The 12,165-nt window shown below is 46.7% G+C and overlaps 1 protein-coding gene across 3 annotated transcripts in view; it reads right to left on the bottom strand.

The window, feature by feature from the left end:
- ADGRB2 (adhesion G protein-coupled receptor B2) overlaps positions 1-12,165 on the bottom strand; it is a 157,784-nt gene that overhangs the window by 90,647 nt on the left and 54,972 nt on the right. For all 3 annotated transcript variants that reach the window (XM_083453080.1, XM_083453081.1, XM_083453079.1), the window contains exon 3: positions 2,285-2,368. In XM_083453080.1, coding sequence (XP_083309206.1) covers positions 2,285-2,368 — 84 coding nt within the window. The remainder of the gene's footprint in view (positions 1-2,284; positions 2,369-12,165) is intronic.

Here is a 12,165-nt window from a genome sequence, read left to right as displayed (position 1 = left end):
AGCTACCATTTCCCCTGTCAAAACAGAACACCCAACTCCAAAAATTAAGGCATTATCACTATGGAGCATCACTTTAGGGGCATTCTGGTGTGAGGTGGAGCAGGAGGAATGATGGCATCTCTCCACTCAGAAATGAGAGCAGGAATTATATGCTTTAAAATTGAGGTCCCTCATGTGGGCACCACAGTGCCTTCAGGCATGACCCCCTGGGGGCCCACCAAGGCCACCTGCCACTGAGATATTTATTTTGGCTTTTTGAAGAGATTTTTTCTTAGGGTAGAGTTCCACTTATTTGTCTGCTTGTTTTTTGTTTTTGTTTTTGCCTGTTGTGGTGTGTTTGTGTGTAAGCATTAGTAGTTTCCCATTGTGAAATGGTATATTGGGGGGCCCCTTGGCAGTATTTTATGATTTTCAAATGTGTCCCCAGGACCCAAAAGATGAGGGTCCCTGCTTTCAAAAGAGTTTTTAAAAAAGAAACAAAAGTGAATCAGAGTCAAAGATATTGAACTGAACGACAGAAAGGCCAGACCTTCTGTTCATCCCTAGCAGGGAGGCACCTCCAATGAGCAACATCTCAGTCAAAAGCCCTCAGAAATTAGGATATTTCTGCTAAAATGCAGAAGGTGTCTTAAAAAGTTGGTGTCTCCTTAAAATTAGCGATGATTTCACAAGTCTAATTAATCAGTATTCAAAATCAGTGATGTTGCAAGACTGGTAGAGAAACTAACTATGCTTGTGATGCTAATGTTGTAATTTGCAATTCACAACATGGAGGTGTCTGAAAGCTCTTGAGGTCTCAGCATCAGCTGAGGGTTTATGGGCTCCAGTTCCCACTGGGCCCAACCGCTATGGCCAATGGATAGGGTTGATGGGAGCTGTACTAGAACAGCATTGCTTTGAAGCAATGATTCTTCAACATCAACTTCGTTGGACTGGTCATGTTGTGCAGACGTCTGATAATTGTCTTCCAGAGCAACTACTCTATTCCGAACTTAAAAATGGAAAGCATAATGCTGGTGGTCAACAAAAGAGTTTTAAAGACTCTCTCAAGGCAAATCTTTTTTAAAAATGTAGTATAAACACAGACAACTGGGAAACACTGGCCTGTGAGTGCTCCAATTGGAGAACAGCCTTTACAAAAGGTGTCATGGGCTTTGAAGACACTCGAACTCAGGATGTAAGGGAGAAAGGTGCTAAGAGGAAGGCATGTTTGGCAAACCCTCACCATGATCAGCTCCTGCCTGGAAACCTATGCTCCACTGTAGAAAGATGTGTGGATCCAGAATTGGCCTCCACAGTCACTTATGGACCCACTGTTAAAACGGTGTTTATGGAAGACAATCTTACTCGGCTACAAGTGATTGCCAAAGAAAGAAGACTAGAACAACATCTGGAGGGCCGCAAATTCCCCATCCGTAAGCTAGTTTAGTTGAAAACATAAAAGGCCTTTGCAAAAGCTATAGGCTGGTCAGGCGGGGGAGCTTCTTAATTCTTGGTCAGTGATTGTACATCTCTCCCTCAAGGCTCTGGAGGTTCTTACTTCAAAATCCTCTTATGGTGACTTTGTTGAGCTCTGTCTGGCCATTAGCACCTGAGACTTGGATGAGGAGCACTGATTATATTGGAAGAGGAAACTTCAATGCAAAATAGCACAACTAGCACCACAATTTAATTTCGGAAATCAGGGCAAGTTGGTGGGGTGATAAGATTCCAAATGTCCTCTAGAGAAGCTGATCCAATTCCAAGTTAAACTGATGGGAGTTCAGACATTAAAATCCTTTCCTTCTAAATTTTTCATGCTGCTCATTCTGATGAAGAACCTTAACAATTTGCTTCAAATTTCAGTTTAGGAGAATTCTGGTGAAAATTGAAAGAATATGTGGAACCTCCCCAACGCCCCCTCACCTCTCAACCACCTCCCATCCTCAGAAACACTGCAAGTCTCATCAAAACTATGCTGTATTCCCACGGAATTCCTGGTATGTTTCACCTCAGGAGGACGCCCCAAATGTCATTCAAAATGTGTTTGAGGTGAAAAGCTGATAGCAAAACTACCATTGAGTCCTGGTCTGAGACTGTGCTAATAGACTAAGTTGTGGTGTGGTTATGCTGACCACAACAACTTCTTCAGTTTGCAAATATGCCCACGGACCCAATCACACCACCTGGCACGTACTGAGGAGAAGACTAAAGACTGGACCTGGCTGCAAGGAAGGATACCCTGAGAATGCCCTGATGATTTTTCTCATTTCCCCATGCTTTCCCCGGCAAGGTCATTTATTACCTGTTTGTGCCATGTACACCCCTGGTTCATCTGCTGACCGCGGCCACTGTGTCTTCACCTTCTGATCTGCTTCCACCCCATCACCTGAAAGAGGGAGGAAACCATGAAAGAGCTATCAGAGCTGGTGAGTGGAGAAAGTGGGGAGGAAGTATCTGCATGCTCTGAAGGGCATGCTCTGTACTCTGCAAAATACCATCATCATCATCATCATCATCACGTGCTATCAATGTGCACAATATTTTACCAAGTAAAAGACAAGCTCCTGCCTCAAGGAGTTGCAATCCATTTGAAGCTGGAAGGGCCACTGAAAAGATGGAAGGGTCAGTAAAACTAGGGAAGCAAATGGGTGGTCTTCAACCAAGTTTAACTCAGAGTAGAGTAGACCCACTGAAATCAATAAATGTAGCTCAGTCAGGCCCATACATTCCAATACTCAGGGTAAAACTTAGTTGAATACCACCCATTTGCTTCAGTTACATCTGGTTAGTTTCCCCATAGGGTGAGGCTGACGAACTAAGCCAAAGGCATTGTGGGAAAGGTGAGCTTTGAGAAGGGGCTTGAAGGTAGTGAGAGAGAGATACTCTGAGGAAATTTCAGGTATAAGTATGTAAAGTAAGCACTCATGTATCTTAATAAGGGGGGGGAGGTTGGGCTGGGGTAGGTTGACAAAATAGAAATTTATACAATGATGGAAGGAAGAAAGAAGGTATCATGTGAAACTAAAATGCAGTAAGATGAGGAGAGACAAAGTGTTATTTATCTGAGTGTTTCATAAGCCACACTTTCTCCTGAAATAAGCGCACTCCAAAGGGCATGCAGGGGAAACTAATCCTGAATCACAAAACGAAAACGAGTACTTCACACAAATGCACAGTCAACCTAAGGAAGCTGCGTGGGTTCCAAAAAGAGACGAGACTGGAGAAGGACAGGCCTGGCAACAACTGCTGGAGCAGAGCTGCTTGCCCACAAGCCACACAACTACTGATTTGGTGAAACAGCAAGAAAATGTAGAACAAATTATGCACAGTGAAACCAAAAATGTGCCAGTTCACCCTAACTGCATAATTCAGACACATCACAGAATCCAAATTTTCTTGGCAGGAATCTTGCATTGCCTGCACAACATTTTAGTTTAATCTTAAAATGCAGAGTACACATGATCTAGGACTTAGCTACACTGGCAAAGAAAAAAAAAATGCTTTATATGCATTGCTTATGCATGCTAACACTGTGACACCAGATGGCACTGTGGAGTTCTGTTTTTGCTAACCTGATTTCTCATACAAAGTTTGCAACATGTTTAACTGAAAAACAGCTTTGATGTGTCTAGATCCAGCCCTGGAGGTGAGGGATAGCAAGTGTGCATGCGCAGGGCAAAAATGGTGGGTGTCTCAAGCAGGGTTGCCATATTTCAAAAAGTAAAAACCAGGACACCCTGAAAACTTTTTTTCCGGTTAACTTGCCGAAGATCCTGGACAAACCGCCACCTTCTGGAAATCCCACAACTAATCAGGAGTGTGACAATGAATGGGTGTGTATGTGGATGAATAGCAGACTTCCTGGCACACCAACGAATATGCAGCCCACCCACCACCACCAAGGGCTCTTGAGGGCAAATGTTTGCCCACCCATAGTCCAGATGATCCTAGTTCAGTGTTGGGCCACTTCTGATGTTCTCCTGAAGTGGTTGCTGCACCAAGGACTCTGCCCTTTGGCTGCTTCCTTCCTTTTGCACACTATCTATGGAGCTCCTCATCCCCATTGCGGACTTGGTGGGTCTCCATTGTTTTCAAGTCTCCCTCTAGAGACAAAGGAACCAGCAGAGGTTATTTACCATATTTTTTACTGTATAAGACCACAAGACGCACCTAGTTTTTGGAGGAGGAAAACAAGAAAAAAAATATTCTGAATCTCAGAAGCCAGAACAGCAAAAGGGATCGCTGTGCAGTGAAAGCAGCAATCCCTCTTGCTATTCTGGCTTCTGGGATAGCTGCACAGCCTGCATTCGCTCCATAAGACACACACATGTTTCCCTTTACTTTTTAGGAAGGAAAAAGTGAGTCTTATAGTGCAAAAAATACAGTATGTACAGGGCAGCCGTGTGGAGATGTGGATCACAGAGACCGTCATGCAGGGAATGTTACCCCCATGCATACAAACAAAGGACACAATGAGCAGTCAGGGGTGTGTGGGTGTGTGGGTGTGGGTGTGTTCATGAGTGTGCCTGAGAGATAAGACATTCTACGAAGTGTTAGAGTGTGCAAGCCTTCTTGCCCTCCATCAAGCAGAATGCATGCCTCTGAGCAACAGCTTTGCTTTCAGACCTCTCCTTGGTGGCATCTAGTTCGTCACTGTGGGAACCCTCTTCTCAAGCAGAATTTGTTTCCTCTGCAAAACATTCCGCAAGAATTCAGTGTGTGTGAATGAATCTGAGATGAGGGGATGGATGTTTGAGGTATAGCTCAGTGGCAGAGCATTTACTTCAATCCCCAATGGCATCTTCAGGTAGTAGTAACAACAACAACAACAACAACTTATACCCCACCCATCTGGCTGGGTTCCCCCAGCCACTCTGCATGCCTTACAGCATACAGTCATATCTGGGGATAAATATGCTTCAGGATAAGTATTTTCGGGTTGCGCTCCACGGTGACCCGGAAGCAACAGAGCACATTACTTCTGAGTTTCGCCACTTGTGCATGCGAAGACGGTCAAAATGACGTCATGCGCATGAGCGGAAGCAGCAAAATGCAACCTGCCCACATGCAGATGCGCTGTCGCATCTCACGTTCTATTCAGGATGCGAACGGGGCTCTGGAACGGATCCCATTCGCATCCCGAGGTACCACTGTATATAAAAACATAAAAGCATTAAAAACCTCCCAATGCATGGGCTGGGAATGTCCCGGGGCTGAAACCCTGGAGTGTCACTGCCAGTCAGTGTGGCAGTGTAGATGGACCGAGGATCTGACTCAGTATAAGGAACTTCCTATGTTCTTAAGTTTGTCCACCACCATAATAGGACTGTCCCCACTTTGAGTGGGCAATTTCTATCTTCCAGTTTCCCCTGCCTGCTTGTGAGGGTTAGGTGGGGAGCATTCAGAATTCTCAAAGGTACTTCACCCTTCCAAAGGAAACCAAGAGAGAGAAGCAGAGGGAAGTGATGCATCAGGTTAGAACTGGGCGTGGCAAACTAATCATGTCAAAGAAAATAGTTTTATTCTGAGCCCAGTTCGGACCCTGTCACATGGCAGATGACATTGCAGCACAACAAGGTTGGATTCCACCCCTCATTCTCCAGCCCCAATCCCGATTCCTCAGTGGCATGGAAGATTTCCCAGAATTCCTGTCACTCATGGCACAATTACAATAATGGTTCAGGTGCCAGGGAGGGAGAAGATTTGGGCATAAGAAGGGCCTGGCTGCTGGATCAGAGCAGAGACACATCTAGTCCAGGTTCCTGTCATCACTATGGTCAGTCAGATGATGGTGATAACATTAATTTTCCACCCTTCAGCAGCAAATTCCAGGATAGGTTACAATTTGACAAGGCGACTCCTATTTGGGACATGACAACCCATTACTGCAAAGAGTGTGCTCTGAGGGAAGGAGCTTGGACTGAATTCCTAACCATGACCTATAATAAATTTGGACGCAGAAGGGAGACAGAGTAAACGAAGTGTGTGAGGGTGGTGGGGGAGGTGTCACTTAAACTACATTTCTCTTGGCCTCTCCAGAAGAAGTAATTGGCACAAGATAGAAGCACCAGGTTTAGGCAGAGTCTTCTGGTCAGTTTCCACTCCAACTCTACCACCTCTGGGAACCAGCATATCTCTCTCGCTCTCTCTCTCTCCATGTGGTATGTAACAGGCACATGCAGACCCACAGAGAGCCCTTCTTCCTCCCCGCCACCCTCAAGATGCACTTAACAGATTGCTACAGTGAGATGTCACAAATTTATGGCTCAGCTCACGAAAAATAACAAGAGATCCATCAAGGGCACTTTGCGTGAAATTAACAGGAACGTATAAAAGCCTGACAAAGATGCATTGTCAGCTGCGAGTCAGGAAGGGGAAGAGAGGGGAAAGGAGTAGGGGCTGTTTGATTCTTTTCCCCTTATCCTACTTTCCCCATCAAAGGTTTTTTAAAAGCCACCCAGGCAGATTACACACCATAGATTTAGAGGACATCTCCTCTACCTCCCCCCCAAATCCTGGGAAATGTGGTTTACCCATCACAGAACTATAATTCTCAGCACCCTTAACAAACTAGAGGGCCCAGGGTTCTTTGGGGTTGGGTGGTGGTGGAATGTGCTTTAAATATATGGTGTATATGCAGCCCTAGTCTGGAGAAGGGGGTCTTTCTCAAATACAAAACGAGAAGCAAAAATCATCAGTCATGGCACTTATGCCATGCTGGACCAATCAGGGGAATTTGTGCTCTCAAAGGGGTTGAATCGGAAGCCTTGCTTGTTAAGCTGTTTGGCCCTGGGTGCACCAGCGCTGGAGGATGAGGCATCAGTGCCTGCGATGACCAGGTCTGGTATATGTACCCAGAGCCCAACCTCCTAACCTAGTATGGACAACACAGGTGGGCCTCTTTACCTTCAGGCTTTAGGTCAGGGGTATAGTTACATTCCTTCCTAGGCAAGCTTCTCAGGAATGGTGGGGGCACATACAATTTATGTATTATTTATTTCACAAAAGCTATACACTACTTGACTGGTTTTTTTAAAAAAAGTCAAAGCATATAAATGTAAATAAATAATAATAATAAAGCAAAAAAGACGATTGAAAGGCACTGTAGGCTAGTTTCCAGGCACCGTCTCACATCCCTCTCTTTCCTCCATCCAGGCAAGCAAGAAACATTATCAGAATTCAGAATTCCAGGCACAAACCCTCAAGGACAGTGAGACGGAGGGCCAGCAAAGGGTGTGGCCTGGAGAGAGTTCCAAGGGCCAGGTGGAGAGGAGCAGAGGGCCACATGAAGTCTCCTCTAGCTAACTCTGGCAGGTCATTTCTCCCTGGCTTGTGTCATGCGACGTTTTCCTTTTTATACTGCAGGTTTTTTATTTTTATCGGCATTTTAAATTGGGTTTTATTATTCTGTGTTTTTTATTACTTGATTGTAAATAGCTTTGAATACTTTTAGGAGAAATGCCACTAACACATTTATATATACGGAGATAAAAGCTGCCCAGGATTTTCCCTGTTCAAGAAAAAGAGCTTGGGGAGATGCGGTTGGGAGGGCAGCTCAGCTCAAACCAATCTTACAGAATTTCACCCTTTCTTCCCCATTTTGAGGGTTTATTCCACAGAGCACGAAGGGTCTCTGGGGAGGGTCCTGATGCCCCTCCCCACATAGGATCCCCATGTGATTACCTTGCCGCAAAGTCTTACCCTCAGGGTAAACCGAGCAGGACTCTCGGCTGTAAACTGGACCAGCTGCCTTCTTTAATGACTCCATAAACTCTCCAGTGCAGGGAAGAGAAAAGCCAGGCGCTGGCAGGCTTCCTCCGGCTGCTCCCTGCTGCGGAGAGGGTTTGAAGCAGGCTGGAGGTCCGCATTGCTCTGAAAAAGGTGGGTTGGGCAGTTGCAAGATTTAAAGAGGAAGGAAAATGAATGGATATTGATTGATACTTATTAGTAACTTCGTATTAATGTAACATTTTTATGTGTGACTGCGTACCTTTGCAACATTTTGTTTTAGCTGTCTGCTGCTGCTGCTTTTGTGTACACCGCTTGGAAATATGTATTTTTAATACATTAAGCGGTATAGTAATTAAATAATCAATGGGCTATCCTGGTACCACCTGAGAAGCAAGTCCCACTGGGTTTAGTGGTGCTTGCTACGTAAGAATGTTAAAAGAGCCTGTTGGGTGAGACCTGCTCTCCCAGGGGCCGGCCAGCTGCTCATGCGAAGCCTGCAAGGAGGACATGAGCACAAGAGTGCTCTCCTCTCTGGCAGTCTCCAGCAGCTGGTATTCATAAGCATTACTGCCTCCGGCCATGAGCAGAGCCATCATGCCAACCAGCCACCCATAGTCTTATCATCCACTGATAGCCTTAACTGCCATGAATTTGTCTTCAAGCCATCCAAGTGGGTGGCCATCACTATGTTGTGTCCTGCCTCTGGAGTGCTGAAGGCAGTATGCCTCTGATTGCCAGTTCCTGGGAATCGCAAGAGGGCAGGGGGCTTTTGCACTGAGCTTCCTATGGGCATCTGCTTAGCCACTGCACCTGGCCCAGGAAAGTGAGTCTCCTGACTTCAGCAGTGACTCTGGGAGAGTGGCAGGAGAAAGCAGTGAATGGTGATGTGCCAGCTCTGACCACGAGGAAGCCTCATCCGCAGGTAGGTCTTGGGGCACCCCCTCATCTCGGCACCCTGTGTGGGAGAATCGCCTGCACTGCCCTGCATCATGCGCCCTGTCCTCAATAACAGCCAGAATGCCCCCCACCGCAATTTAATGGCCTGAAAATGAAGCCAAAAAATTGGGGGCATTATTCTCACCAAGACTCAGAACTGCAAACTCATTTACAAAGTAGCTCAGTTATTTTCAAATACAGCCCCAAGCCACTCGCTATAGCACAACAAGAAATAAATCACATTCAACGTTCCCCAGAGTCAAAGCTCTTTGGTCAAAGAGGGGATCCAACTTTCACTGCCCAGCCTTGGTCCTGCCTCTGCTAAGCAAAGGCAATGCTGCCATCTCTCTACACCAACACTCTAGATACAAAATCTCAGTAGAGCTGAGAAGAGGACCTTGTATTTGCTTTTTAAGTGCTCTGTTGGTGCATTTGGGTCCTCATTTGCTGTTCCCTTTTAGATAGACTGTAATAGAATGACACTGCCCTGGCTTTCTTGGGGTTTCCAGTAACAATAAATACAGGAAAGGCAACGTGATGCTCATCTGCTGCAGTAATGGGGGCCAGATTGTGTCATCTGTGATCGACAGAAGAAAAAATGGGCAGCAATGAAGGCGAAAGGAGCCAGGAATAGAGCGGAAAGGGGGTTATCGGGGAGGGTGAAAATTCTATTAGGCAGGAGAGTGAGACTCCCAAGGGAAGCAGCAAAGGACGGCAGGAGAGGGCTTATTTAAAATCGGCCCAGGCAATGCCAGTGTGAGAGAATGTGCAGTGATGTAAAAAGCAACAGCAGGCTGGGCTTTTACTGCAACCAGAGGTTCAGGACCCTGGAAACCTCCCCTAGCAGAGGAATGGGGACAAAGAAAGAATTATATATGGTTACAATCAGGGCTTTTTCCAGCTGGAACTCACTGGAACTCAGTTCCGATACCTCTCAGGTGGGTGCCTTTATAAGAGAACAAAGGAGGTGTTTGTGGTGAGTTCCGGCACCTCTTTTTCTAGAAAATAGCACTGGCTATAATAGGCAACAGTGTAGGGGCAGCCCCAAGACTGAGCCAAAGTCATCCCCCAAGACGACCAACACCCCACCCACCTTACCACAGCACCTGATGAGGGGGTGCATGAGCCACACACACACACATTGGAACTCCCCACAAAGGTGTGTCTGGCACCTTGATTATACAGCTTTTTGGGGGGAGAGAGATTTATATACTGCCCTTTATCCACAGATCTCAGGGCGGTTCACAAGATAAAAATACAAGTCAATAGTTAAAACAGAAACAACAAAACAATAATCCACAAACACTTTTCAACAGCTGTAGACTATTAATCAGCCAAAGGCCTGGGTTGAAGAAGAACATTTTTTGCCTGGCGTCTAAAAATATATTTGTGCATTCCACAGATGGGGAACCATTGCAGAAAAGGTCCTTTCTCACGTTGCCACCCCCTGGACCTCATGTGGAGGAGGCACACGAAGAAGGGTCTCAGATAATGAACACAGAATCCGGGTCAGTTTATATGGGGAGAGGCAGTTCTGAGCAAATGCTGGAGACCCTTTACCCTGGCCCTTGACACCTGAGATTTATATTGTTGGGACAGATTTTCCATTCCGTACACACCAAATGGGCAACAGGTTTTGCAAATGTAGTCTGATTGTATCTTATGTGCATTTAACTTAACGCAGTTTCAACCATAGGAGTTTGGTGGGTGGCTGGGCAAAATTTCGCAAGTTAAATGCGGGTAAGGCCAGGTTTTCCTGGAGCAGAAAGGGCTTTTTAAGCTCTCTGCCTTGCTTGAGGGGCATGGCCCACTCAGCCTGCCAGCTCTGGAAGGATAGGGCCACTCGTGTGGGGGCAGATCCATAGGAATTGTTGGGGAATACATGTTTTCGTGTCTACATGGCACTCTTGGAACTGAACATCCTCGTAAGATGTGGTCGCACTGTAGAGTCCCCATTCTGCACTGATGAAATGCCATCTCTTGGGTTTCCTGCTTGTCACCTCCCCCTCTTGTCCTACCTGAAAAGTCAAGAGGCTTTTCTTTGCAGGAAAGAGAAGGAAACGTTGAGAGGGCTTCCGCACATAGCAACACCATCAAGCTGCACCCGCAGGCTGCAGCACCAGCCCTAATTAACTCCCTTGCCCTTCAGATGTGACAAGAGGCTTTCCAAGCTCTTCCCTGCTTAGCCATCAGAAGCGCTGCCAGGTTTCCGCCTCCCTTCTTCTCCCCCCTTCTCCTTTTTATTATTATTAGGCACAACTCAAGTATTGCTGATAACAATCTGTCAATTACACAAAGCAGGGCTATTTGCCACTCCTGATGATAGCCTCCCATCTGGTCGCAGTGGGCGAGTGCTGCCACAGACGGCCCACACAGGGCCTGTGCTCATGTCCAGGCAGGAGGGGGGGGGCTGGATGGAGGCTGCTTCCCCCGCCCCGCAGACAGTCCCGTTATTGGCCCAGCAGATGCTTCGTGTCACAGGAAAACAAATGGCCACGAATAAAAAGCAAACATGCTAATTGGCCTTAATATCACCAATAATCTCCCTGGACAGAAAAGAGGGAGCGTGGGGAAAGAGGAGCTGCCACCACAGCTCCTGCTGGAGTTCAGGCAGCCCCTGTGGAAATGCTCCCAGGGATCAGGCCCACCAATAGCATGGGCCTCCTTGCACCCACCTGGGCTTAAAGAAGCTGCACAGGGAATGCAACACAAGACACTTGATGAACAGAGGTCATTTGAGGCACATCTGCAGCCTGAATAAAAGAAACTAAAAAAGGTAAAGGTAAAGGACAGTTAAGTCCAGTCGCAAACAACTCTGGGGTTGTGGCGCTCATCTCGCTTTACTGGCCGAGGGAGCCAACGTTTGTCCGCAGACAGTTTTTCCGGGTCATGTGGCCAGCATGACTAAGCCGCTTCTGGCAAAACAAGAGCAGCACACGGAAATGCCTTTTACCTTCCCACCAGAGTGGTACCTATTTATCTACTTGCACTTTTGGGTGTGCTTTCAAACTGTTAGGTTGGCAGGAGCTGGGACTGAGCAACAGAAGCTCACCCCGTCACGGGGATTTGAACCACTGCCAAAATCTCAACTGGCCAAGAACATTATTTGCATGCAAAAGGTGACTGGGAGAGACCCCTGCCTGATGTTCTGGAGGGTCACTGCCAATTAGTGTATACAATACTGTGCTAGCTGGACCAGTGGTCTGATTAAGGGGAGGGGGCGTAGCTCAGTGGTAGAGCATCTGCTTTGCAGGTTCAGTCTCTGGCATCTCCAGAAAGGGCCAAGAATGTCCACTGCCTGAAACCCTGGATAGCTGATGCCAGTCTGTATCAGGCAGCTTCCTGTGTTTACCTGATGTGGTCCTGTTGGCAGGCAGTGGGGGAGGGGAGCATTTTAGCAATTTTCAGAAATTGTCATTGCTCCTCTCAGAATATCCCTCATTAGCTTCTGTGGAAGTGAAGAAAGATGGCTGCCTCCCCTATATCATCCCATAGACATGAATGGCAGCCACAGAC

This window comes from Podarcis tiliguerta (genome assembly GCF_965153285.1).
Source record: "Podarcis tiliguerta genome assembly, chromosome: 8".
NCBI lineage: Eukaryota > Metazoa > Chordata > Lepidosauria > Squamata > Lacertidae > Podarcis > Podarcis tiliguerta.
The sequence above is the reverse complement of the archived record's forward strand: the minus strand, read 5'-3'. Positions and strand labels throughout refer to the sequence as shown.